Raw genomic sequence first — 27,554 nt, 5'->3', positions numbered from 1 at the left:
CACACAAATATTCTTAAATATTCGCCACAATCCACCTTTCTTCTTTCAGTAACACAAGCGTGTGAGAGAGCTAATACTTGAATATAACAACTTAAGAACATAAGAAAGGCCATGCTGGGTCAGACAAGGTCCATCAAGTCCAGCAGTCTGTTCACACAGAGGCCAACCAGCTGCCTCTAGGAAGCCCACAAGCAAGACGGCTGCAGCAGCACCATCGTGCCAGTGTCCCACAGCACCCAATATGATAGGCATGACTAGCAGCCATGGATAGCCCTCTCCTCCATGAACGTGTCCACTCCCCTCTTAAAGCCTTCCAAGTAGGCAGCCATCACCACATCCTGGGGCAGGGAGTCCCACAATTTAACTATGCTTTGTGTGAAGAAATACTTCCTCTTGTTTGTTTTGAATCTCTCACCCTCCTGATTCAGCAGATGACCCCATGTTCTACTATTACGAGAGAGGGAGAAAAGCTTCTCCCTGTCCACTCTCTCCATACCATGCATAATTTTATAGACCTCTATCATGTCTCCCCTTAACTGCCTTTTTTCCAAGCTTAACAGCCCGAACATAAGAACATAAGAAAAGCCCTGCTGGATCAGGCCAAGGCCCATCACATCTAGATGTCTGTTCACACAGTGGCCAACCAGGTGCCTCTAAGAAGCCCACAAGGCGGCTGCAGCAGCACCATCCTGCCTGTGTTCCACCGCACCTAATATATAATAGGCATGCTCCTCTGATCCTGGAGAGAACAGGTATGCGTCATGACTAGTATCTATTTTGACTAGCAGCCTTGGATAGCCCTCTCCTCCATGAACATGTCCACTCGCCTCTTAAAGTCTTCCAAGCTGGCAGCCATCACCACATCCTGGGGTAGGGAGTTCCACAGTTTAACTATGTGTAGTGTTTCAATCCATGCACAACTCAAGGAAACAGAGCATCATACAGCCTTTTGGGACCATAGAACGCCCGATAAGAAATGGGCAGCAATTACGAAATCAAATGGGAAAAGCCTCTTGAACTACAGCTTCACAAAGTTTGCAGAACCTCAACAAAGAGGGGGCATTCGTGACCCCTACAGGTAACTCATTCCATAGTGACGGAAGTATCCAATCCCCCTCCAAGATGTAGGGTTGCCAGGCCAAGCCCAGGAAATGGTGGGAAGGTTTGGAGGAAACATGGGGGACGGGGGACGGTGCAGGTGTGAGTGATGATGTCATTTCCTGGAAAAACTCCTGGGAGGTAGTTCTAGGAATCACTAGGAACTCTGTGGTTTTACCATAGAGTTTCCTGTGATTCCTAGAGCTATCAGCCTCTACTTCCAGATTTCCCCCCGGAGGCACAGCTGTACCTCCTCAGCCCCCAATGCTTCCCACAGCCCCACTGTCACCAACCGCTGACTCTGCTTTTGCCTGGTTAAGTTGGAGATGCCATGTGAGTCCTCAGAGGAGCAGGGCCTTCTTCGGTTCTATGTCCAGTACAGCACCTGGCTCACCTCTGGTGTCCACAGAACATTGAAGAGGAGTGGTGTTGGTGCACATTACAGGCCAGGAAGAGAAACCCCACATGGGGGGGGGCAGCGTATACCAGAGAGGAGAAGAAGAGTTGGCTTTTATATGCTGAGTTTCTCTGCCACTTAAGGGAGAATCAAGCAGTCTTACAATCACCTTTCCTTTCCCTCCCCACAACAGACACCCTGTGAGGTAGGTGGGGCTGAGAGAGTGTGACTAGCCCAAGGTCACTCAGCTGGCTTCATGGGGAGGAGCGGGGAAACCAACCCGATTCACCAGTTTAGCGTCTGCTGCTCATGTGGAGGAGTGGCGAATCAAACCCGGTTCTCCAGATCAGACTTCACCGCTCCAAACCATTGCTCTTAACCACAACATCTATATTAGATAGCAAGTCTTTTCCCAGGGGTTCTGTGAACAGAACACTTAGACTTGGGTGCAGAATTCCCTTTCTCCCATAGCAAGGAGGACTCACCGCTCTGGCTAGACCTGGGGCTCTCTCGCTCTCTGCCATCCGAGCTTATCTGCTGCCACGATTTCGCCTTTCCCAGCTTGCTAAACAAAACCTCTTCAAGCTACCCAAATCCTACTTTCCGTCGCTTGATCCTCTCCCAGAAAAAGCAACCTGATTGCTAGCAGCACCGGGTTTCCCCTTCGCTTTTGTGCTATCCCCGAGAAGAACCTAAGCGTTGCTCAGTACAGAAAACGACACTTGATTGGCTCCAAAACTCATCCTAAGGAACAAGGTATTTTGAGAAACTTCTCAGTTGCCTTGTTTATGTCTCAAAGATAGTCCCCCCACAGTTCACTGGGGAGAATGAGGAACTTAACCCCCAGGGAGGACAGCCTGACAAACTCCTTTTACTGCCAAAAGGACAAACTCTACTTGGTTGATAAATGGCACTTCGGAGGAGAGAGATCAGGGAACGGGGAGGCTGGCTGTTTGGTCTATTAGCCTGTCTCGTTTTTAAAAATAATAATAAAAAATTATGGTATTTTTGTTAAGCATCTGCAACCCCTCCAGGGCCGGTCGACTACAGGTTAAAGCAAACCGTAACAAGCAGAATTTTGTGAACTGGCATTTCCATCGGTGGCAAATGTCCCTGAACAGCCTTGGTCAGCTAAAGGCCACGAGATAACGAACATGGCCCTTTGGAGGAGGAGGAGGAGGAGGAGGAGGAGAAGAAGAGTTGGTTTTTATATGCCGACTTTCTCTACCACTTAAGGAAGAATCGAACTGGCTTACAATCACCTTCCCTTCCCCTCCCCACGACAGACACCCTGTGAGGTAGGTGGGGCTGAGACAGCTCTAAGAGAGCTGTGACTAGCCCGACGTCACCCAGAAGCTTCATGTGGAGGAGCGGGAGAACCAACCCAGTTCACCAGATGGGGGAGATTTAATTTCTTGTACCACCGTTCCTCCCAGGACATGAGAAAACCTCATAAAACCTCAAGCTCCTTTCAATAAACTCAGGTACCTAGCTAAAGTGCCCTCTAGTGGCTGCAGAATTACCTGCTCACCAGTAAGGTAAAAGGTAAAGGCTGTCCCCTTTGCAAGCACCAGGTCATTCCTGACCCATGGGGTGACGTCACATCCCGACGTTTCCTAATAGGCAGACTATGTTTATGGGGTGGTTTGCCAGTGCCTTCCCCAGTCAACTCCCCTTTACCCCCAACAACCTCAGAAGGATGGGAGGCTGAGTCAACCTTGAGCCGGCTACCTGAAACCAACTTCCGTCGGGATCGAACTCAGGTTGTGAGCAGAGCTTGGACTGCAGTATTGCAGCTTACCACTCTGCACCACGGGGCTCCTTCCACCAGCAAGGGGGAGTGCTAAAAAATTCAGCCTGTGGACTACCCACTCCAGGTTGAGAAATCCCTGCAGATTTTCAGGATGGGGCCATGGGGAGGGTGGGTTTTAGGAAGGGGAGGGACCTCAGCGGGGTAGAATTCCATAGAGTCCACCCTTCTAAGTTGCCATTTTCTCCAGAGGGGGAAAGATTGGTGTCATCTGGAGATGAATTCCAGGAGATCTCCAGGCCCTATCTGGAGGTTGGCAACCCGAACAAGAAAGGAAGTAGAAAACCTGTGGCATTCATATAGTTGAATTCAGGGAGGTTAGGATGGGGGGGGGGCTCTACAATCTTTGTTGCCCCCTGATTAGCCTGGTAAGAAGAATCTGTTGGCAGATTCCCCTCCCTGCCCAGCACTGAGACCTCTCCCCTGAATGCCTCTTGGCTTCCCTTTCCAAAAACTTTGCTCTCTTTTCTCCCAGCCCTGGGCTGTTACCTCCTTCTTCATGTTAACAGCCCCCCATCACTTATCCTTTGCTCTTGAACACATGAAACTGCCTTCTACTGAACCAGACCCTTGGTCCATCAAAGTCAGTATTGTCTACTCAGACCGGCAGTGGCTCTCCAGGGTCTCAGGCAGGGGTCCTTCACATCTCCTACCTGCCTAGTCCCTTTAACTGGAGATGCCGGGGACTGAACCTGGGACCTTCTGCATGCCAAGCAGATGCTCTACCATTGAGCCACGGCCCCTCCCCACTCATGCCACACCCCATCCTTTAAATGTGCAATCAGGGCTGTATATCTGCCTCACTGCCGGGCCAGGTCTACTTGCCATTTAAATCTCTGGAAAAAAATATTGAACATTTTTATTTTACTGCCCACACATGGGCAGAGGAGGAGGAGAAGAGTTTGTTTTTATATGCCGACTTTCTCTACCACGTGAGGAAGAATCAAACCGGCTTACAATCACCTTCCCTTCCCTTCCCTCCCCACAACAGACACCCTGTGAGGTAGGTGGGGCTGAGAGAGCTCTAAGAGAGCTGTGACTGGCCCAAGGTCACCCAGCTGGCTTCGTGTGGAGGAGTGGGGAAACTGTCAGGCCTTTGCCTTAGCTGGAGTAAAGGCTCTTGACATGAGTTAGGCCAGGTTCTGGCTACACGTCAAGTCCTTGGTTCTCATGCCTATGAACGCTTGTGTACAGTTTCGCTCATCCTGTTTTCTGCAGCTGTGGTAATGTTTAGTCTGTCTTCCTGGAACCGCTTATCTTGGGGTTGTCTAGCAATGTTTACCTTTTCAGTCTGTAGTGTCTTAAGCATGTAACCTGTCTGTGTTCACCATTACTAGCCTCACCTGCCTGTAGGCAGTCAGTCCTTTAATCTGTCTTTTTGCTCCTAATAAAGTATTACTGCTTCAGAGCTACCTGCCTGGATGAGTTTGCTTATGGGATGCTAGGGACAGACGCCTGTTCCTGACAGAAACCAACCCGGTTCCCCAGATTGGCCTCCACCGCTGATGTGGAGGAGTGGGGAATCAAACCCGGTTCTCCAGATCAGAGCCCACCACTCCAAACCACTCCACCACGCTGGCTCTCGTCAGCCCTCCAACTGAGGGGTCTGAGTGTCACAGAGTGACTTTCTTTGTTTAGTCATTAGCCTGATTCATAGTTTTACCTCCCTCCAGGCTGAACGAGACTGAAGTCCCAGGGAAAAGGTAGCCAGCCTGAAACTCTGGGCAGCCGTCCCCACGCCCCTCAAAACCCTAATCAACGCTTCCCCAAAATGCCAAGAGGCAAGAACGATCAGGCCTCAGCCTGAGGACTAGAAATGAGGGACGAGGATCGATGTCGTGGATCTGATGCCTCCGAGGAAAACACACAGATGCCTCTGCTTTTGCCCTTTATGGCCACCATCCCCACATTGCCAACATTAGGAACAGATTCGGAGGCTTTTGCAATGAGAAAAATATGGCGCTTCTGGCCCACAGCGCAGCCCCACGGCTCAACGAGGCTTAAGGGTGGCTTAAGGGAACCTGATTTCTTGCCTCAGAGGATGTGGAGGATTTGCGAGAAAGAGCTCGGGAAGGGCTCTGTCTCAGCTTCACTGTGTGGAAACTGGCCTTGAGGACCAATCCAGAACATTCTGCGACAGCAACACACAAGCCAAACACTGGCTGGTCACGCAACGCGTCGCAGGAGTGGGCTAAGCACTGTCTAGTTCTCAGAACGGGTGTAAGTTGCGGCCCAACTGAGAAGGGGGTAGAGAAGAAAGCATGAGACCCGGCTTTGTTTACCATGGGCAACCGGAGGAGCAACAGCCCTCCCTGCCAAAGAAATACAGCAGGGGTGTCGAACTCAGTTGTTATGCGGGCTAGATGTGACATAAATGTCACTTGGTCAGGCTGGGCCATGCCTCGCCAGCTCAGATCAAAAAGTGGGTGGTGGTGGCTACCTTGGCTGGCTCATGAGCTGGATAGGAGCTCTCAAGGGGTCGGATCCAGCTCACGGGCCTTATGTTTGACACCCCTGCAATACAGTCTCCAAAGCTCCCGCTTGACTAGCAACCCTTTGCTGATGGAACTCAGCCATCCTGGTGGCCAAAAGCGAATCTGCATGTCAGACTGGAAAAAGGACGCAGGTCTCGCTCACTGCTTAACCTGTGACCTGAGGTCTCACTTCAAAAAGGATGTGGACAGAATGGAGCGGGTGCAGAGGACAGCGACGAGGATGATCGGCCAAGCCCTACGAGGAAAGGCTGAGGGAGTTGGGAATGTTCAGTCTGGAGGAGGTTGAGGGGGGGACAAGATTGCTCTCTTTAAGTATTTGAAGGGCTGTGGCTTAGAGGAGGGCAGGGAGCTGTTCCTGTTGGCAGAGGAGGATGGGACTCACAATAATGGGTTTAAATTGCAGGCGGAGAGGTACCAGCTGGATATTAGGAATATTTTTTTTTACAGTAAGAGTTGTTCGGCAGTGGAATCGGCTACCTAGGGAGGTGGTGAGCTCCCCCTCACTGGCAGTCTTTAAGTAAAGGCTGGACAAACACTTGTCAGGGATGCTCTAGACTGATCCTGCATTAAGCAGGGGGCTGGATTAGATGGCCTCTATGGCCCCAACTCTATGATTCTATGAGTTCTGCACACCAAGCAGATGCTCTACCACTGAGCCATGGCTCCCTCCCATGTAGGATTCAAACTTAAGTGTTCAGATCCACCACTCTGGCTACATCTTCTGGCCTACTTCAGTTTTAAATCAGCACTGCATGTTACATTAGCTTTAGGGTTCAGTGGTCCGATCCAGCGGCTGAGCGCTGGCCAGGCCTCCATAAAGGTCCGACTTACGTCTCGTAGATGTGCCCGTTCTCCACCCTCTCCTCCACGTAGGCCAGGGCTCGGACGTGCATCGGTGAGTGAGGGAATGCGGCATGGATCCACGGAAGCCCGAAAAGTGACAGCCCAGTGTTGATCAGGGCCACGAGGAGGAGGTCCCAGTGATACGCGGTTCCCTTCACTAACCTGAAATAAATTCTTGTTAATAAAATTTTAATGCACGTTAGCCGGGTTAGGGACTAAAAAGTGGCTTTAGTCGCAAGCTGTGTGTGTAAAGGGCTGTCAACGCAGCTGAGACCCTGTAGGGTTTGCAAGGCAAGAGACGTCCAGAGAAGAGCTGGTTTTCATGTGCCGACTTTCTCTACCGCTTACGGACAACTCAAATCGGCTTACAATCACCCTCTCTTCCCCACAACAGACCTGTGAGGTAGGTGGGGCTGAGAGAGTGTGACTAGCCCAAGGTCACCCAGCTGGTTTCATGTGTAGGAGTGGGGAAACAAACCAGTTCACCAGATTAGCCTCCGCTGCTCCTGTGGAGGAGTGGGGAATCAAACCCGGTTCTCCTGATCAGAGTCCACCGCTCCAAACCACCGCACCGTGCCTCTGTGTAGCAACCCCGGACTTCCTTGGTCTCCCATCCAAGTACTAGCCAGGGCTGACCCTGAGAAGCTTCTGAAATCTCATGAGATTGAGCTAGCCTGGGCCATCCAGGGCAGGGCAAGAGACATACAGAGGTGGTTTGCCACTGCCTGCCTGCATAGCGATCCTGGACTTCCTTGGGGGGGTCTCCCATCCAACTACTAACCAGGGCCGACCCTGCTTAGCTTCCCAGATCTGATGAGACTGGGCTAGCCTGGGCCATCCAGGTCAGGGCAATAATTCAGGTGCCATCAAGAAGCAACTGACTTACTGCAGCCTCTCACGGGGTTTTCAAGGCAAGAGGTGGTTTGCCATTGCCTGCCTGTGCATTGCGACCCTGGACTTCCTTGGTGGTCTCCCATCCAAGCACTAACTGGGTCCGACCCTGATTAGCTTCCGAGATCTGACAAGATTGGGCTAGACCTGGGCCATCCAGGTCAGTTGTAAGCCGCAATGAGAAAATCTCTGGAGACAGGGCATAGGCATTTTCCAAAATAAATAGCAAATAAGCCCCGGAACTATCGGCCAACACAGGGTGCGCTTCTCAGCACAGAGGGCATTCCACACCCAACATTAAAAGTGTTTTGGGGTGTGAATCAGAAAAGAAGAAGAGTTGGTTTTTATATGCTGACTTTCTCTACCTTTTAAAGAAGGATCAAACCGGATTACAATCTCCTTCCCTTCCCCTCCCCACAACCGACACCTTCATAGAATCATAGAGTTGGAAAGGACCAACAGGGTCATCTAGTCCAACCCCCTGCACAATGCAGGAAATTCACAACTACCTCCACCCCCAGTGGCCCCCACTACATGCCCAGAAGGTGGCCAAGATGCCCTCCCTCTCACCATCTGTTTAAGGTTATAGAACCAGCATTGCTGACAGATGGCCATCTAACCTCTTCTTAAAAACCTCCAGAGAAGGAGAGCTCACCACCTCCCAAGGAAGCCTGTTCCACTGAGGAACTGCTCTAACTGTTAGAAAATTCTTCCCAATGTCTAGACCTACCTTGAGAGGTAGGTGGGGCTGAGAGAGCTCTAAGAGAGCTGTGACTAGGCCAAAGTTACCCAGGTGGCTTCGTGTGGAGGAGTGAGGAATCAAACCCAGTTCTCCAGATTAGATTCTGCTGCTTATGTGGAGGAATGGGGAATCGAACCCGCCACTCCAAAGCACTGCTCTTAACAACTACACCACGCTGGTGTGGACACACACTCCCTTTGGAAATGCAGGGGATTTTTTATTTAATTATTTACCTCAATTCTACCTCATCTTTTTCCCCAATGGGGACCCAAGGAGGCTTATATAATTCTCCTCTCCTCCATTTTATCCTCACAACAACAACCCTGTGCAGTAGGTTAGGCTAAGAGTATATGACTGGCCCAAGGTCACCCACTAAGATTGCTAAGATAAGAACGGACGGAAGGCAGGATGGTATAGCCTGATCTCGTCAGATCTCAGAAGCTAAGCAGGGTCGTATCCACCCCCATATCTCCAGGTCTTTCCCAGCGCAGATCAGGCAACCCTACCCCTGACCACAGCTTATTCTTAGATGGTGAAAGGCTGCAGATGTGTGGGGCAGAGAGGATATGGAGAGGAAAGAGCACATGAGTTTGGTAAACTATAAGGGCACAGGCCCCGAGCGAGGCCAAACAGAATGGCCCAGAGGTTTCTGGCTTCCACCAGCTCCTTGTCTCAAAAAGCAATCCAGAATCTGTCACTTGACGAAAATGACAACCCTCTGATTTGACACGAGAAGAGAAACGCCTGTTGCAACCCTCTCGACGCTGCCTGATTCTCGCTGGTACCGAAACATCAAAGGGGACACTTGAGCGTGGGCAGATTCTTACTTCTGCGTCTGTACACAGATCTGAGCTGCGGCTAGATAAAAGCGAGGCGCCGTTTTGATATCTCGCCCTACTTTGAGGATGCTGGATTGCATCCGGGGAGGGGCTAGCAGCAGGGCAAGCACCTCTCAGCATTTCTTTTGAAGGTTGTGAGAGCAAAGTTGTGCCCAAAATCCCCCTTTTAGGAGGGTAAAAGCAGAGGTGTCCACGTGGGGTAGGGGCACAGCACAGACTGCAGGGGTAGGCCTTGGGTTTATTTAAGGTTGTGAGCAACAGGTCTCTCCCAGCACCCTGCCGGTGCAGCAGACACATGTTCAGCTGTGGTATGGCTTACTCTAGAGTGCAGAGGTTGCATTGCTTTGGAGCAGAACCAGAAGGAATGATACTAATTTTTCACTTAGTCTAGTGAGACGAAAAAAGCCATGGATGAGGAAGAGGAGGAGGAGGAGAAGAAAAAGAAGAAGAGTTGGTTTTTATATTCCAACTTTCTCTTCCACTTAAGGATGAATCAAACCAGCTTACAATCACCTTCCCTTCCTCTCCCAGCAACAGACACTCTGTGAGGTAGGTGGGGCTGAGAGAGTTCAGGAAGAACTGTGACTAGCCCAAGGTCACCCAGCTGGCTTCATGTGAAGGAATGGGGAAAACAACCCGGTTCACCAAATTAGCCTCCGCCACTCATGTGGAGGAACCGAACCTGGTTCTTCAGATCAGAGTCCACCACTCTCAAGCACTCAGCTCCACTGGCTATCAGAGGTGGGGGCTCGGCATTTTTAAGTTACTTTTAAATGGCGGCCGTGTCCTCTTGGTGGCCACAAGGATGCCATCACGTCCAGTCTGGCCCCTAGTCATGAAGGAACAAAACTTGGCAGGATGTCTCCCGCAAGCCCCCCTCTCTCTGCAGCCACCGGGAAAAGAGTCTTGCTTGGGAGAAGGTGAATTACACGAGGGTGGGAAAATAACCGGCAACATTTACCTGTTCTCTGGGGCATTGGTGAGTGACGCCACGATGTTTTGCTCGATGAAGAAGAGCATAGAGAGGAGGAACCCCAGGCCCATGGCGCTCGTGACAGAGCCGATGGAGAGGGTCTGGACGGGAGCCAACGAGAACAAGCTCTCCGACGGGTTGTAGTTAAACTTGGACACTGGAAAACAAGAGACGTAAGAAGGGCTTGTCCCAGAGGGGCTGTGGTTCAGTGACAGAGCATCTGCTTGGCATGCAGAAGGTCCCCGGTTCAATCCCTGGCATCTCCAGTTAAAGGGACTAGGCAGGTAGGTGACGTGAAAGACCCTGGAGAGCCGCTGCTGGTCTGAGTAGACAATACTGACTTTGATGGACTGAGGGTCTGATTCAGTATAAGGCAGCTTCATGTGTTCAGATGCACATCCAGGGAGGCGCAACACTGATTTAGCAAGGGATCTGAACCCAAATTGTCCATCGCGCCAATCCTATTGTGTGAAGGCCTTTTAGGATCCCGAGGTCGCTGAGTGAGAACTGCAGTTTTTATAAGCAGAACAGAGTCATGCAAATCCAGCCTAAGCCCGTTTCTCTGCCGTTCGAAAGGGTTGTCCAGAGTTCTTCATTTGCAGTTGTTAATCCCACGGATGCAAGAATGGTACATCAACTGGACCTCCTTAGGGGAGGGGCCCTGGCTCAGTGGCAGAGCATCTGCCTGGCATGCAGAAGGCCCCAAGATCAATCCCCAGCGTCTCCAGTTAAAAAGGACCAGGCAGTAGGTGATAGGAAAGGCCTCTGCCTGAGACTTCAGAGAACCGCTGCCAGTCTGAGTAGACAATACTGACATTGATAGACGAAAGGTCTGACTCAGTATAAGGCAACGCTGTTTAGGGAGGCTCCGTGGCTCAGTGCCCACTCCCTTGAAAACCCTCCATGGTTGCCATAAGTCAGCTGTGATAAAGGTAGTCATCTGTGCAAGCACCAGGTCATTCCTGACCCATGGGGTGACGTAACATCCCGACATTTACTAGGCGGACTATGTTTTCGGGGTGGTTTGCCAGTGCCTTCCCTAGTCGTCTACACTTTACCCCCAGCAAGCTGGGTACTCATTTTACCGACCTCGGAAGGATGGAAGGCTGAGTCAACCTTGAGCGGGCTACCTGAAACTGAGTGACTTGATGGTAAAAAGAAAAAAAAATGGCTCAATGGTACAGCATCTGCTTGGCATGTAGAAGATCCCAGGTTCGACCCCCAGCATCTCCAGTTTAAAAGGACCGGGCAGTAGGTGCTGTGAAAGACCTCCGCCAGAGACATCGGGAAACCACTGCCTGTCTGAGTGGACCCTACTGACCTGGATGGATCAAGGCAGGCTTGTGGGCCTGTGTGTGTGTTCACATGATGCATAGTTTCTTCACACAACACATAGTTAAATTGTGGGACTCCCTGCCCCAGAATGTGGTGCTGGCTGCCTACTTGGAAGCTTCAAGAAAGTAGTGGGCATGTTCATGGAGGAGAGAGCTATCCCTGGCTACTAGTAGTTAAAACGAATACTAGTCATGATGCACACCTATTCTCTCAGAGGAGCATGCCTATTATATCAGGTGCTGGATGGTGCTGCTGCAGCCATCTTGTTTGTGGGTTTCCTAGAGGCCCCTGGTTGGCCACTGTGTGAACAGATGGCTGGACTTGATGGGCCTTGGTCTGATCCAGCAGGGCTTTTCTCAGGTTCTTACCAAGCAGATGCTCTACCACTGAGCCATGGCCCCGCCCCGGAGGGGGGGCTTCCTATTGTTTAGCCATTCTGACCCCCCCCCCCCCCGTTCCTCTATATGCAGCAAAAAGGCCACCTGGTTTGTACGTGTGTGTGTGTGCGTGTACATGTGTCAGAGGCAGCAGCTGCTCCGGGAAGACACACAGCCCAGCCCACAGTTTCAGGGCAAACACCGGGAGGTAAATCTTTCATCCCTGCAAAGGATGGTCCCGTTCCAATCTCAGCAGCTGAGGCTTTTCTGAAGGGGTCCCTTTTGCACAGTGGGATTTTTCAGCCCAGCACGTAGCCGCAGGTGGCAAAAGGGAGTCATTGTCAGCAAGGAAAGCATCACGCCCACACAACAAAAACGTGCCATTTTCCAGCTCTGAATGGATGGAATGATGGTCACCAGGGGGGAAAAAACCGGCATTCCTTAATTCGTTTCCGTTCATTTCCTCCCAATTTCCCAAACGCATCATCGTGAATGCTGTGCGGTTCCTGTTCCCCCGTTCTCCCTTCCTGATGTGGAAAAGGTGATCCGGCCGGCAGGGGCCCTTGTGCGTTCTGTCCGATTTCCTTACAGCCTCCGATAAGCCCCTCCCCGATGCTCCAGGCTGTCCGCACATTTTAATTAGGAAAGTATAAAGCGGCAGCGAGAGGCAGAGGTCAAAGCCGTCAACGCCACATCTGTACGTTTGCCGACAACGCTTCCTGCCCCGGGTAATTGCGCGGTCCTTTTTTTGTTCGCCCGCCAGGAGAACCGAAGCGATCAAGCTCTCTTGCAAAACAAGAGGGACGTTTTAATTACATTAAAATCAAATTTTATGGACCGGAATAACCTACAGGGACAAAACAAACTCTGTTGATGCCAGCATATTTGAGTAGGTTTTTTTTTTTCTTTTGCATGAATTAACGCTAATTGTGAACTCAGGGTGGTAATTAAACAGGCGCGACCAGAGAAACAGAAGACACCGGGAACAACTATCTGGGGGGTGGCTTGCTCGGGATCCCAGCGGTCTTTGCGAATTTCCCCACCTAATGAATGAAGAGGAGTGAAAAGGCTGACTTACTTTCTATTTCCTTGAAGAAATAGGACCCCACGATGGAGAAGATGAGGACCGAAATGGGCAAGGCACAGTCAGACAGGATCTCGCGGACTCTGGAGTGCAGGTAGGGGCTGTAACGATTTCAGAAATGCTCCGTCAGGGCAAGCATGTACAGCTGCTGCAGTCAAGACTCTTCGAATTCAGGATCCACGTGTTCCAAGATTTGCCTACTGAGCTGTCTACTGACCCCATCGCCCCTTATGTTCAGGAGAGTACACCATTTAGCCCAGGTTTTGCTTTTACCCCTAAAATACCTTCAATTGTTGACAAGCCCCAGGCTTGCATAGAGGAGGAGAAAGGAAACACTGACCAGTATGACACTTTAAGCTTATTAGCCTCTCAGTCATTTTTTATCTCCAAAACCCTCCAGAAGACTTATGACAAACTGGATATTTTGGCAATACAACTCTCACGCTTAAACTCTTCTGACTTTGTACAAAAAAGTTTTCACCAGGAAAACAATTTCTCTGGACCTATGCACAGAACCCCACTCTCTCGCAGGCATAGAGCACAAGGTCCAACTATCCTAATCACTCTATTCTTATTCCTGATAGGTTTAGGATCTATTTAAACATATGTTCCTATCAGGGGCGTGTTATAAATGGAATTCAGGATCCAGGTACTTTAAGGGCTCTTTTGCCCACACTGAATACTGCACTTTCAATCCACTTTCAATGCCCTTTGAAACTGGATTTTACTGCGTGAAACGGCAGAATCGACTTGCGATCCACTGCTAAAGTGCATAGAAAGTGGATCGAAAGTTCATGATTCAGTGTACTTACATGCTGAATAATAGCTCGGCACCCTTTAGGCATAACATCCAAATCGCAAGACATCATAGTTCCACTGTATGCTGCATTGGTCAGGCCGCACCTGGAGTCCTGTGTGCAGTTGTGGAGGCCCCACTTCAAAAAGGATGTGTACAGAATGGAGTGGGTGCAGAGGAGGGCGATGAGGATGATCAGGGGCCTGGAGACCAAGCCCTACGAGGAAAGACTGAGGGAGTTGGGAATATTCAGTCTGGAGAAGAGGAGGTTGAGGGGGGGACAGGATTGCTCTCTTGAAGTATTTGAAGGGCTGTCACTTAGAAGAGGGCAGGGAGCTGTTCCTGTTGGCAGCAGAGGATAGGACTCGCAAGAATGGGTTTAAATTGCGGGAGGAAAGGTACCGGCTGGATATAAGGGGAACATTTTTTTACAGTAAGAGTTGCTCAGCAGTGGACTCAGCTCCCTAGGGAGGTGGTGAGCTCCCCCTCACTGGCAGTCTTTAAGCAGAGGCTGGACAAGCACTTGTCAGGGATGCTTTAGGCTGATCCTGCATTGAGCAGGGGGTTGGAGTAGATGGCCTGTACGGCTCCTTCCAACTATATGACTCTATGGTTTTATGCTCCATGTAAACGGTTGTATTTTCCTGGGCTTTACGGACGGCCTCATTTGAGGTCTGTTTTAGATGCTCTTTATCTGGCATTTTATTATTTTTTTGCTTTGGGGATTCGTTGTGTTTTAGGAGGGTGTTATAATATTTTTTCTGTCATTTGATGACTTTTTAATGTTTTTTTTTACCATAACCTTGGGGGGGACACAATATACAGAGCAGCAGGGAATAAATAATCTAAACCACACACCCTACCTTTTCTTGAACTGGTACAGCGTGTGACCGAGCCACAGGGTGCCCAGCATCAGCATGAGGCTGAGAACGGCCGTCTCGCGCCCGTGGTGGATGGCGGCAGAGTGGACATCGGTCTGGTTCCCTGATACCGAATGGTCCATTGACGAGTTCAGCAAGGTCGTGGTATTGGCACTGACGTCCAAGTAATACTTTTTAAAAACTGAAAAAAAAAAGAGAGAGAGAGAGAAAATGAAGACCTTGAAAGAAACGTTATCGCCTCGTCCGTTCTCTCCAGAACCTCGGGGCTCCGTTCAGTTTTCTACCACATGGCCCGATCCTAACCACATTTACTTGGGACTAAGTCAAAGGGATACTAGTCATGATGCATACCTATTCTCTCCAGGATCAGAGGAGCGTGCCTATTTTATTAGGTGCTGTGGAAGAAAGCAGGATGGTGCTGCTGCAGTCATCTTGTTTGTGGGCTTCCTGGAGGCACCTGGTTGGCCACTGTGAACAGACCGCTGGACATGATGGGCCTTGGTCTGATCTGGCAGGGTCGTGCTTATGCTCCTATGGAGGATGGGGCTATCCATGGCTACTAGTAGTCCAAATGGATACTAGTCGTGATGCATACCTGTTCTCTCCAGCATCAGAGGAGCTTGCCTATTACACTGGGTGCGGTGGAATACAGGCAGGATGGTGCTGCTGCAGTCGTCTTGTTTGGGGGCTTCCTAGAGGCCCCTGGTTGGCCTCTGTGTGAACAGACTGCTGGACTTTATGGGCCTTGGTCTGATCCAGCAGGGCTTTTCTTATGTTCTTATGTTCACCCACTTTTTAACTGCCCTTGGTGGGTGGAGGAAAGGTTTCAGCGGGGCCCTGGCACCCATGGGCACCACATTGGGAACCTGAGCTGCAGCCATGCTAGCATTTTGGGTTGTATCAAAGTGACTGATGACTAACAACCTGAGGCTGTCCTGTGACCCGGATTTAGCGTGGACTACTCAGCTGCTGCCGATTTAGCGGTTTGGGTGGAAGCAGAGAACAGCAGCTGCCTAATTCCCTCAGCTGGAACATGATCAGAAGAGAGCCCCTGTCGATCCGGCAGGCAGAAACATCCTAGGCAGAGCCTGCCTAGCCGGGGTGGGGAGTTATCAAAGTCCCCTCTTGATCCCGGGCACTTTTCTTGTTTGCTCCGGGCTGCAGTTTCCTCTAAAGAGCAGAAGTCAAGATCAAAAAGGAGTGCAGCTTAGGTAGCCGGGCCACAGCTTTGGAAAACAAAGCGTCACTCATTGGGAGAAAAGAATGTGCGGCTTGAACTCCCCCACCTGCCCAATCCCCAGGCAACAATACCCCCTCCCTCCCCCTTTTCCTGCAGAGCTGGCCAGAGCAACCGGGTGCTTGAAATTAAGAGGAATGTTCACCTGATCTTCCCTTTGGAAGGAAACCGGACCATCTGCAGGGATGGAAAGACACCCCCCCTTCCCCAAGTCACAGCTTGAGCTAATGAGTTGCAAAAAAACATTTGACAGGCATTAATCCAGGCAAGAGATTTGATTGCGCTTCTGTCGACACGACGGGTGGAAAACAGAAGGGCAAAGCATGCACAACTTGATTATTTTAGAAAGGTAAATTACTAATGTTTTGCCTTTGCACCATTTAGACAGTGCCTTGTACTACAGCCGAAGAAAGTGAGCTTTTTGGCTTGAGTGCCAAAAAATCCACTTCACCCACCTGTAAAGATGTTGGTGCACATGAACACATGAAGCTGCCTTATACTGAACCTGACCCTTGGTCCATCAAAGTCAGTATTGTCTGCTCGGACCGGCAGCAGTTCTCCAGGGTCTCAGGCAGGGGTCTTTCCCATCACCTACTTGCCTAGTCCCTTTAACTGGAGATGCCGGGGACTGAACCTGGGACCTTCTGCATGCCAAGGAAATGCCACAGCCCCCAATGAGAACCAATGAGCCACAGCCTCTCTTCTTCTCCTTCTTGCGCTGGCAAACAGAAGAGAGTGGGGAGAGGAGAAAGTGGCATGTTTGGGAACGGGCTGTGGCTCAGTGGTAAAGCTTCTGCTTGGCAAGCAGAAGGTCCCAGGTTCAATCCCCAGCATTCCAATAAAAGGACCAGGCAACAGGTGATGTGAAAGGCCCCTTTTCCCTCGGCAATTTGGAGAGCCACTGCCAGTCTAAGCAGACTGACCTTGTTTGGCCAAGGGTCTGATTCAGTATAAAGCTGCTTCATGTGGCCAGAGACACCGGGAGCAAGCCAATACGCAACGGTGCTACCAGACAGCAAACAGGCTGGTGTGCCACTGGTTGGCATGTGGTCTGTGGTTTATGTACAAATATTGAAGAAGAGTTGCTTTTTATACCCTGGTTTTCTCTACCTTTAAGGAGTCTCAAACCGGCTTACAATTGCCTTCCCTGTCTTTCCCCACAACAACACCTTGTGAGGTAGGTGAGGCTGAGAGAGCTCTAAGAGAGCTGTGACTAGCCCAAGGTCACCTAGCTGGCTTCATGTGTAGGAGTGGGGAAACCAACCCAGTTCTCCAGATAAGAGACCGTCACTCATAACCACTACGCCACGCTGGCTCTGATAGTTTGTGTGATATTTCTTGAAAAATGTGCAAAGTACAGTGTCCTTTGGATGCAGGGCTCAGCTGCACGGGGACTGCTTTTGCATGATGTACTCATGCCCAGGTAAAGTCTTGTGCGTGAATGATGCAGTCGTGCGTGCAGGACGAACGGCAGGGGAGTTTCTGCTGAATTCCTATCCGAAGGGAATGGAAAGATTCACGCGACTGGGTCTGCCCACACGAGCGTGTCCTTCACATTCCGTTGGTCCCCAGTCCAAGATTAGGGAAGGTAGAATGGCAGAAATGTGCTTTGTGTAACCTGCAACTCAGCCCATGGCAGACAAGTGTGTGGGAAGAACGGGCGCCCCTCTGTCCCAAACCCTTCACATGCCGCCTTCTATAAGCACAGCCTTGGCACAGGAAGGAGGAGGAGGAGGAGGAGAAGAAGAGGAGTTGGAGGAGAAGAAGGAGGAAGAGCAGGAGGAGGAGGAGAAGCATGTGGAGAAGGAGGAGGAGAAGAAGAAGAGTTGGTTTTTATATGCCGATTCTCTCTACCTTTTAAGGAGAATCAAACCGGCTTACAATCTCCTTCCCTTCCTCTCCCCACAGCAGACACCTTCTGAGGAATCAAAATACTGCAACTGGTTTTTGACAAGAGAACTGTAAAGGAGGCATTTGGCTTTGCCAGGGGACTTACTTTTTGTGATGCCTTTAAGTGCATCGAGCACAAAGGTGATGGATATAAAAAGCGCAATTATTTCTTCTGTGGACCTGCAAAGAAATCCATATTCATTACTGCTGTCAGCTCCAAACTTTGAATTGCTTCGACATTCCAGATACATAAATACGCAGACTAAGAAACTATGGAAGGGAAGGAACCAGGCCACACCACAGAAGACCTCTGCAGGAGGCGCAAATTGTAATTTAATAGAGAATTTCCACTGAATGTTGACCTACGGTCTTCAAGAGAAATCACACAACCCGTCAATGGGCAAAACACAAAAAAAACGGGGAGGGGCAGTGGCTCAGTTTGTAGAGCGTCTGCTTGGCATGCAGAAGGCCCCAGGTTCAATCCCAAGCATTTCCAGTTAAAGGGACTAGGCAAGTAGGTGATGTGAAAGACCTCAGTCTGAGAACCTGGAGAGTCGCTGCCAGTCTGAGTAGACAATACTGACTTCGATGGACCGAGGGTCTGATTCAGTAGAAGGCAGCTTAATACGTTCATGTGTTCACTCCATTTCCTTTCCACTTGCACACATGCATTAAAAAGGTAAAGGCCCCCTGTACAAGCACCGGGTCATTGCTGACCCATGGGGCGATATCACATCCCGAGGTTTCCTAGGCAGACTTTGTTTGCAGGGTAGTTTGCCAGTGCCTTCCCTAGTCACCTTCCCTTTACCCCCAGCAAGCTGGGTACACATTTCACCGACCTCGGAAGGATGGAAGGCTGAGTCAACCTTGAGCCGCCTACCTGAAACCAACTTCCATTGGGATCAAACTCAGGTCGTGAGCAGAGCTTGGACTGCGGCACTGCAGTTACCACTCTGCGCCACGGGGCTCCTATACATGCATTAGCATTTATTTATTTACATCTCAGGTTTGCTCTGCATTTGGGACTCAAAGGGTTCTCCCCTCCTCCGTTTTCTCACAACAACCCTGTGAGGTGGGCCAGGCCGAGAGTCTGTGACAGGCCCAAGGTCACCCAGCGAGCTTTGACGGTATAAACCATGCTGGGGCATGCTTCAGATATCATGATCATCCAGCTGGTGACCCGCTCCCTCAAAGACTTCCGCCGCAAACAGCGGTCAGTTGCTATGTGCAAGCTTCTCTTCAAACCAGGATTAAACCTGATCTTTAAACCAGATTTGTTGATACACGTCTGCACGAGCAGGTAACAGCAGGCACTAGCTCACGAAAGATTCTGTTGCCCTAAGCGTATAAGTCATTAAGGTGCCTATGGATGCTTGGCCATTCTGCCTGCAGCGCATTAACATGGCTGCCCTTCGGAAATCCCAGATTGCGAGCGAACTGCCCTCAACCCGCCCGCCCAGGCTGCGGTGCGTTGAGGAGCCATCATGTTTCCACACAGCTGTGATGCAACCCTGCGGCTGCTCCAACGGCTAAAAAAGAAAATGGGCAGGAAAACGAACTAGGTGGCATTACCTTTTAAAGAGCTTCATGAGAAGACTGAAATTAAAGAGGGAGTAGAGGACGAGGAAGAAGCTGTTCCAGAGGCCGATGCAGGCGTAGAACGCACCGAAATCCAGCTGGTAGTCATCACAGATTCCTTGGATCACTGAAAGCAACACAACATCCAGGTTTTATTTTATTTGTTTATTTTAGACATCGATTCACCGCGTTTCTTCCTTACAGAGCTCAAGGTGGGCTTATAATACAAATAAAATACATAAAACAGAGTACATAAAAATACAGAAAACCAAAAGTCTAAAATCTCAGTTTAGGACTGCTTTAATTAAATGCAGTTCTAAATAAAAACGTCTCCTGCTGCCCCCTGAAGATCGAAAGTGAGGGGGGCCAGGTGCACCTCCTTTGGGAGGCTGTTCCACAATGGGGGGGGGGGCTGCCCCTGAAAAGGCCATGTCCCGTGAGCCCACCAGATCAGTGTCTCTGATTGGTGATTTCCCACCTGTAGTCTAAATTTGTACATCCAAGCAAAAATGTAAAAGGAAATTCTGGTATGTATACAGACCAGGTGTTAACTTTTATTTAAATGTTTCCACCATCCAGAATGGAAGGGGAAGGGTCCGGGGGAGCGTCAAAAGGGGAAAGATCTGGAGAAGCAGTGGAAGGGGGGAAATCCGGGGGAACAGCAGAAGCGGAAAGGTCAAGGAAAGTGGTGGAAGGGGAAAAATTCAGGGGAACGGTGGAAGGGGGAAAATCCGGGGGAATGGCGGAAGTGGAAAGGTCAGGGGAAACGGCAGAAACGGAAAATTCTGGGAAGCGGTGGAAGGGGGAAAATCTGGGGGAACGGCGGAAGTGGAAAGGTCTGGGGAAGTGGCGGAAGGAGGGAAATCTGGGGGAATGGCGGTAGTGGAAAGGTCCGGGGAAGTGGTGGAAGGGGAAAAATCCGGGGTAACGGTGGAAATGGAAAGGTCCGGGGAAGTGGTGGAAGGGGAAAGGTCCGGGGAAGTGATGGAAGGGGGAAAATCCGGGGGAACGGCGGAAGTGGAAAGGTCCGGGGAAGTGGTGGAACGGGGAAAATCCGGGGGAACGGCGGAAGCGGAAAGGTCCGGGGAAGTGGTGGAAGGGGGAAAATCCGGGGGAACGGCGGAAGCAGAAATGTCCGGGAAAGTGGTGGAAGGGGAAAATCCGGGGGAACGGCAGAAGTGGAAAGGTCCAGGGAAGCGGCGGAAGGGGAAAGGTCCAGGGGAGCAGTGGAAGAAGAAATGTCTGGAGTGGCAGAAGGTGAAAGGTCTGAAGGAACAGTGGAAGCGGAAAGGTCCAGAGGAATGGCGGAAAGGGAAAGGTCCGGGGGAGTAGAGAAGGGGAAAGGTCTGGGAGAATGGCAGAGTTATGACGGTGAGCAGAATCAAACACCAGGCTGATGGGAGCAGAAACACTAATGGGCAAAGTAGGGTAGGGAGGAATGATGCTCTAGGAGTACAGAGGTGTACAAGAGAGTGTAAACACAAGGCGATTCTTTGGCAGCCCAGAACCCCCAAACACACATCCACCAATGTGTGCAGGTGGCATGCTGAACTTACCATTGATGTACAACGCTAAAGGGGCCGTGGTAAGGAGCACCACCAGCGGCTGGCCTGAGAAGAGAGCGTAGACAAGCCCCCCGATGCACTGCCCGACGATGGTCTTCTGCACATCTGGAAACAAACAGTGGGGAAAGAGGTGGCCTTAAAAACCCAAAGGCGGCCAAGGGACACACCGTATTCGCCAATACCACCGTGAACCATGTTAAGAGCACCCCTCATGGAAACAAACCAACCGTCAAGGCCAAGGGACAGAAGCCGAATCCCCTGACCTTAGAGGCAAGCCTCGAAGGAGCATTTCATAGACCTGCAAGCAGGCTTTCCAAGCCGTTGAAGAAGCGGAGTCATAGGAGGCAAGAAAGATGCTTAGTGAGGTGAACTGGCCCACGAATAGGCCCTACTCATAGAACCAGTGTGGTGTAGTGGTTAAGAGCAATGGTTTGGAGCGGTGGACTCTGATCTGGAGATGAGGGTTCGATTCCCCACTCTTCTACATGAGCGGTGGACTCTAATCTGGTGAACTGGATTTGTTTCCCCACTCCTACACACAAAGCCAGCTGGGTGACCTTGGGCTAGTCACAGCTCTCTTGAGCTCTCTCAGCCCCACCAACCTCACAGGGTGTTTGTTGTGGGGAGGGGAAGGGAAGGTGATTGTAAGCCGGTTTGAGTCTCCCTTAAGTGGTAGAGAAAGAGTGTAGCCTATTCCTCTCCTGTTCTTCACACATGGTAGAAAATACAGAAAAGGTAAATGGGATTTATTTTTTTAAGGAAAAAAAAAGGCACTTACCGATGGCTCCCCGTGTGTTTTCGTCATTCAGAGAGCCGAAAGCGATGGATGGCAACAGGCAGGCAAAGTACAGAAAGATCATGGTGGTGATGTATTTGCCAATGGCTTTGTTGGTGCCAATAATGCCTAGGGCAAGAACAGCAAGAGAGAGAACCAGCATGAAAACCCTTATGACGGAGACGGGGCTTCAAAACAGAGGAGGGCCTGTGAAGTGCTGCAGATCCCCAGGAAAAGTGGCGTAGTTCTATGCACAGAAGCCACATCCCCTCCACCTGTCACACTCTAGTGTGACCAAGAAGATAGTTTCAGAGGGTAGCCATGTTGGTGTGCAGGAACAGCTAGGTTCAAGTCCAGAAGTACCTTAGAGAACAACAAGATTTTTTGCGGGGGGTGGGGGGGTGGGGGTATGAGCTTTCAAGAGTCAAAGCTCCGACGAACAGGGCTTAGACTCTCAAAAGCTCATACCCTACATAATCTTCTGAAGTGCTACTGGACTCAAATCCAGTGTGGCCAAGAAACAGAGCCCTGCACAGACGGAGGGGTGAGGCTATGCAGAAAGGAGGACTTCATCCTCCATGTCATCCAAGGTAGGTAGCAGCACAGCTGCAAATTGGTTTTCTCTTGATGGGGAAAAGCAAAGAGCTCTGCCCTCCACCATGGATAATGCGACAGATCCTACCTCTATTCTTGTCACTCCCACTGAGCAAAGTCCCCGGTCTAGGGACCCTTCCTCCAACTTATGGCTCTTCCGTTGGGAGGAAGAGTCCGATGTTGGAGGATGAATCACTGGAGGATGGTGGGATCCTCCCCATGGGTATCAACTTCAAATACGGGGGGGGGGAGAGCTAGTTATTTTATAAAACAGGGTCACTCACACTTATCCTGCAAACAGAACTATGGGGAGGCAGACTGCATAAGAAGTGTTTGATCCAGGACTTCAAACTCTAGAGCAGGGGTGTCAAACATACGGCCCGCAGGCTGGATTTGGCCCCTTGAGAGCATTTATCTGGCCAGCGGAAGCAGCCCCCCCCCCCACTATCAATCTGGGCTGGCAAGGCATGGCCCGGCCCGACCAAATGCCATTTATGTCATATCTGGCCCTCGTAACAATTGACTTCGACACCCCTGCTCTAGGCCAGCGGTTCCCAAACTTTTAAAGTCATGGAGCACTTCTGAGGAGAGAAATTCGTCACGGAGCACTAATTTTCACCTAGCACCTATATTCGAAGCCAAATTACAATAGTTTTGACAATGGAAGGTAGTTTAAGCATTTGGGCATGTTAAACATCAATTTTTATTTAATTAAAAATTTTTTTTATTTCTCCACTAATTTCACTACATACACCAAAAAAAACCCAAACAAACATAAAGTAAGGAAGATCTTGTCACATTGATTTTATTTATTTTTCTTTCCAATCTCTTCACGGAGCACTAGGAGATGTTTGGCAGAGCACCAAGTACTCCGTGGAGTGAGTCAAAACACCTGCCCTAGCAGGAAGCCCAGGGCAAATACTGCACTGCTAAAAGCAGTGTGTGATTCTCCCTGCCCGTTTTATCGTCACAACAGCCCTCTGAGGTAGGCCAGGCTGAGAGGGAGTGACTGGTCCAAGGTGGTTTGGAGCAGTGGACTCTGATCTGGAGAACCGGGTTCGATCCCCCACTCCTCCACATGAGCGGTGGAGGCTAATCTGGTGAACCGGGTTTGTTTCCCCGCTCCTCCATGTGAAGCCGGCTGGGTGACCTTGGGCTAGTCACAATCTCTCAGCCCCAACCACCTCCCAGGGAACTGCTGTGGGGAGGGGAAGGGAAGGTGATTGCAAGCCGGTTTGATTCTTCCTTAAGTGGGAGAGAAAGTCGGCATATAGAAACCAACTCTTCTTCTTCTGTGATGCACACGAAATCCATGCTCAGCCTGTTGCCCGGGCAGCAAGCCTCGAGGGGGTTTACAAACCACAACACGCCACAGCAGGGGACACGTGCTGAGAACGTCCATGACCGCCACAACAGGCGATCCCGCAGAAGAGGCTTTCCGGTTCGCTTCAAGCTGGTGGCTGGCGATTTCCCAGGACACAACCCATATTTCTATTTTTTAAATGCCCCAAACGGGAGGAGGAATATCAGGCGACAGGCTAGCACGGCGAGCACCACGAGGGTTTCCCTCTGGAAGATGACTAAAAAAAAATAGTCAGACTGCTGACAATAACAAACATCTTGGCCTTTCCTATCCAAGGAACGCTGCATTCCTGCCTACAGCTGACGGGGAGGCAGGACGGAGAAATAAGAAGGCGCCACCGAGCCAGAAAAACCCGCCTGCCCTTCCTGAAAGAGACAGAGGGTCAGAGCGAAGGATTTCCTTCGACTTTCCAGAGATAGCCCAAGAAAATGCTGAATAAGGCTCTCGCGCATGCCCCTCCTCTCCGCCCTGCTCCGCTGAGAACATCTGGGGGGGGGGGGTTTAAGCCAAGGAAAATATTCCCAGCCGAGGGAGCTAAATTTGAGAAAACAAACAGAGAACTCAGGGGATTGCGCTGGCCCGGACGGGCGGCCATTCCTCCTCCCAGCGATCGAGGGCATCCCACACAGCGGTCTCCGCTTGGAAAAAAGGGGCATGCGTTGGACGACGCATGCAAAAGACACGGGCTTGCACAAACAAACTAACTAAAGCGCCCCACTTTTCTGCCAGCACAGAGGCAGTTTTCATTTGCACTCCAACAGGAACCGAAACATAGACCTTTTTTCATTATTTATACATTTGATTTTTTTTAAAAAAAAGTCCCTTCAAATGATCTCCAGGGGCCACGCGCAAAAAAACTGGCATTTCTCAAAGGAATTTAAAGTGGTTCTTGTGGGTTATCCGGGCTGTGTAACCGTGGTCTTGGTATTTTAAAGTGATTATGAAGCATCTGAATTTAAAGTGATTATGAAACATCTGAAGTCACCTGAGACTAACGCAGCCCCGCAGTCCATCGCGCTGATGGCTCCCTAGGGTTCTTCACACAACGAATCGTTAACTTGTAGAACTCCCTGCCCCAGGATGTGGCGATGGCTGCCAACTTGGAAGGCTTTAAGAGGGGAATGGACATGTTCATGGAGGAGAGGGCTGTCCATGGCTTCTAGTCAAAATGGACTGAAAGCATCCACAAGCAAAATGCAGAAGCTTTCAGTCCACAGCAAAAAGGGTTTCAGGTGGCAGAACAGCAAAATCCTCTCTGCACTCTGGACCCTAAGAACATAAGAAAGGCCGTGCTGGATGAGACCCAGGCCCATCCGGTCCAGCAGTCTGTTCACACAGTGGCCAACCAGGTGCCTCTAAGGAAGCCCACAAACAAGACGACTGCAGTAACATTGTCCTGCCTGCTTTCCAAAGCACCTAATATAATGGGCATGCTCCTCTGATCCTGGAGAGGTGTGCATCATGACTAGCATTCATTTTAACTTATGGCCATGGATAGCCCTCTCCTCCATGAACATGTCCACTCCCCTCTCAAAGCCTTCCAATTTGGCAGCCATCACCACATCCTGGGGCAGGGAGTTCCACAGTTTAACTATGCGTTGTGTGAAAAAATATTTTCTTTTATCTGTTTTGAATCTCTCGCCCTCCAGTTTCAGCAGAGGACCCCGGCGTTCTGGTATTATGAGAGACTCCCCACACAACACTCTGCACATGGCCAAAGGCTTTAGCTTGGTGGAAACTGGAGGGGTTTGGGTAGGCAGTGGCTGGCTGGTCTGCAGAAAAGATAATGAGGAAGGGACACAACAGCCTTGCAAAGCTGAAGGATGGGAAGTGACAACTTCGGGGCTGCAACTCCAGTCTTTAATGGAGGACAGGCACATGCGCCCCAGGGGTCTCCCCCACCCCACCCCTAGTGATCTAACCGCAGACGACACGCGCATGCATCTACGACAACATGATTTGGCCACACGGGGAAATAATTAGCCTCTCTCCGCTCTGACCGTAATTGGTCTGCCTCTCTGAAACTCGAGCCCCCCAAGCAACTGAGTTCAATTTAAGAGAGTCCCAAGAGTTGAAGAAATGTGTCCTTATTCCACCCCATTTTTTAAAGGGTGGGGGGAACACTTCAGAAGTGTTATGCCTGGAGACATCAGGGGCAATTCAAGCGAACTGAGAATGTGCTAAGGAAACGGAACCACCAAGCAGAGTTCCCTTTAGGTCAGGGGACGCCGTGCTTCATCCAGACATGAGAACGTTAACTGGGAAAAAGAGCCGTCTTGACAAAGCAGGGTTTTCAGGCAAGGCAAAAACCCCAGCGTGGTGTGAGAGCCAGCGTGGTGCAGTGGTTAAGAGCGGTGGTTTGGAGCAGTGGACTCTGATCTGGAGAACCGGGTTTGATTTCCCACTCCTCCGCATGAGCGGTGGAGTCTGATCGTGAGAACCAGATTCGATTCCCCACTCCTCCACATGAGCGACAGACCCTAATCTGGTGAACCGGGTTGGTTTCCCCACCCCTCCACATGAAGCCAGCTGAGTGACCTTGGGCTAGTCACAGCTCTCTTAGATCTCTCTCAGCTCCACCTACCTCACAGGGTGTCTGTTATGGGGAGCACTGTAGATTTTGCCTATAGCAGGGTGGCTCTTACCCCTATCCTACCATTCCACTGAGCAAAGTTTATTAAAATAGTTAAACCCTACCGCTTAGTTTTGCAGTTTGGGGAGGGGCTGTGGCTCAGTGGTAGAGCATCTGCTTGGCTTGCAGAAGGTTCCAGGTTCAATCCCTGGCATCTCCAGTTAAAGGGACTAGGCAAGCAGGTGATGTGAAAGACCTCTGCCTGAGACTCTGGAGAGCCGCTGTCGGTCTGCATAGACAATACTGACTTTGATGAACCAAGGGTCTGATTCAGTAGAAGGCAGCTTCATGTGTGTTCATGTTAATCCTGCCTCCCATCGAATTAGCCTTCCTCAAAATTCAGGGGCTCTTCCATAGGAGGAGGAGCTACTTAAGAACGAGGAATGTTCCTCCGGCTGGAGAAAGGTTGCCCGGGCCCATGCCATTACAAGTAAAATGACAGCACAAATTAAGCAGCCAGCTCAAAGGCAGCTACACCCCGAGACAGGAAAAAGCAGAGAACAGGCAGTTGGGACAAATATAAACAACTATAAAAAGATCCATCAAAGAGGGAGTCCGTGATCCCCCCTACAGAGCAAACCCTTAAGGCGGGTGTCTGGAAGAGAAGCTCAGGTTTCGGCCCAAAGGATCGTTGCTCTCCAACGTGCTTGCCACGTCTAGCTTTGCACACAAGAATCCATCTGGGCGCGTAACAAAGCCGCAAATAGCCAGGAGTAAGTAAGCTGAAAAGTTCTCGTTATTCCTAGAATTCAAAACCCAACAACCCTCAAACGTTTTATTTTTGGAGATTTCACAGGCCTTTGGAAAAAGAAAAAAAAGAGCAATACCGTACATTGGACAGAGCGTCTGGCACAAGAACGGTGTGCTTGAGGCCAGTCACAAAGGGGGAGAGGAAGTTGGCCCCTACAGAACGGCCGCTGGGCACCCTGGGACTTCAACATGTTCTGCCCACCACCACCAAATAGCTAATCTTACCAGGGGGCTCTCCAGCTTGAAGCACACACCCTGTCCCCCAAAAGCAGCCTCCCCATATGGCTCCCAGAGAAAGCAATGCAAGACAGGTGCGCAGAAACGGATGGACGGGGGCTGCTTGCCTAAACAGCGACAACTGTGTGTTGGGGATGCTGGACCCCCCTCCCAACTTGCAGTGTTTTTTTGTCAATAAGCCCCCTTTATATGAGTCATTACGTGTGACAGTGAGTTGGTCTATGACTGCAATAAATTATTATTGTTGTTGTTGTTGTTATCGTTATCATCGTTATCATCATTATCATCATCACCATTATTATTATTATTAGACAGCGAATTGAGTCAGGCAGCCGTGTTCCGACTCTTTTGCTTGAAATGTCTTGTTTGGCT

General features: G+C 50.4%; 1 protein-coding gene across 1 annotated transcript in view; it reads right to left on the bottom strand.

Annotated features, from left to right (window-relative positions):
• The window catches only part of SLC4A11 (solute carrier family 4 member 11), a 152,251-nt gene that overhangs the window by 2,569 nt on the left and 122,128 nt on the right, over window positions 1-27,554 (bottom strand). The window contains exons 10-17 of the mRNA XM_056855771.1: window positions 21,610-21,735; window positions 20,823-20,936; window positions 19,261-19,393; window positions 17,795-17,868; window positions 14,544-14,742; window positions 12,879-12,985; window positions 10,077-10,245; window positions 6,632-6,805 (exon numbers count right to left, since the gene is read on the bottom strand). Of these exons, the coding sequence (XP_056711749.1) occupies window positions 6,632-6,805; window positions 10,077-10,245; window positions 12,879-12,985; window positions 14,544-14,742; window positions 17,795-17,868; window positions 19,261-19,393; window positions 20,823-20,936; window positions 21,610-21,735 (1,096 nt within the window). The remainder of the gene's footprint in view (window positions 1-6,631; window positions 6,806-10,076; window positions 10,246-12,878; window positions 12,986-14,543; window positions 14,743-17,794; window positions 17,869-19,260; window positions 19,394-20,822; window positions 20,937-21,609; window positions 21,736-27,554) is intronic.

This window comes from Euleptes europaea, chromosome 9 (assembly GCF_029931775.1).
Source record: "Euleptes europaea isolate rEulEur1 chromosome 9, rEulEur1.hap1, whole genome shotgun sequence".
Classification (NCBI taxonomy): Eukaryota; Metazoa; Chordata; class Lepidosauria; order Squamata; family Sphaerodactylidae; genus Euleptes; species Euleptes europaea.
This window is presented reverse-complemented; position numbering and strand designations above follow the sequence as displayed.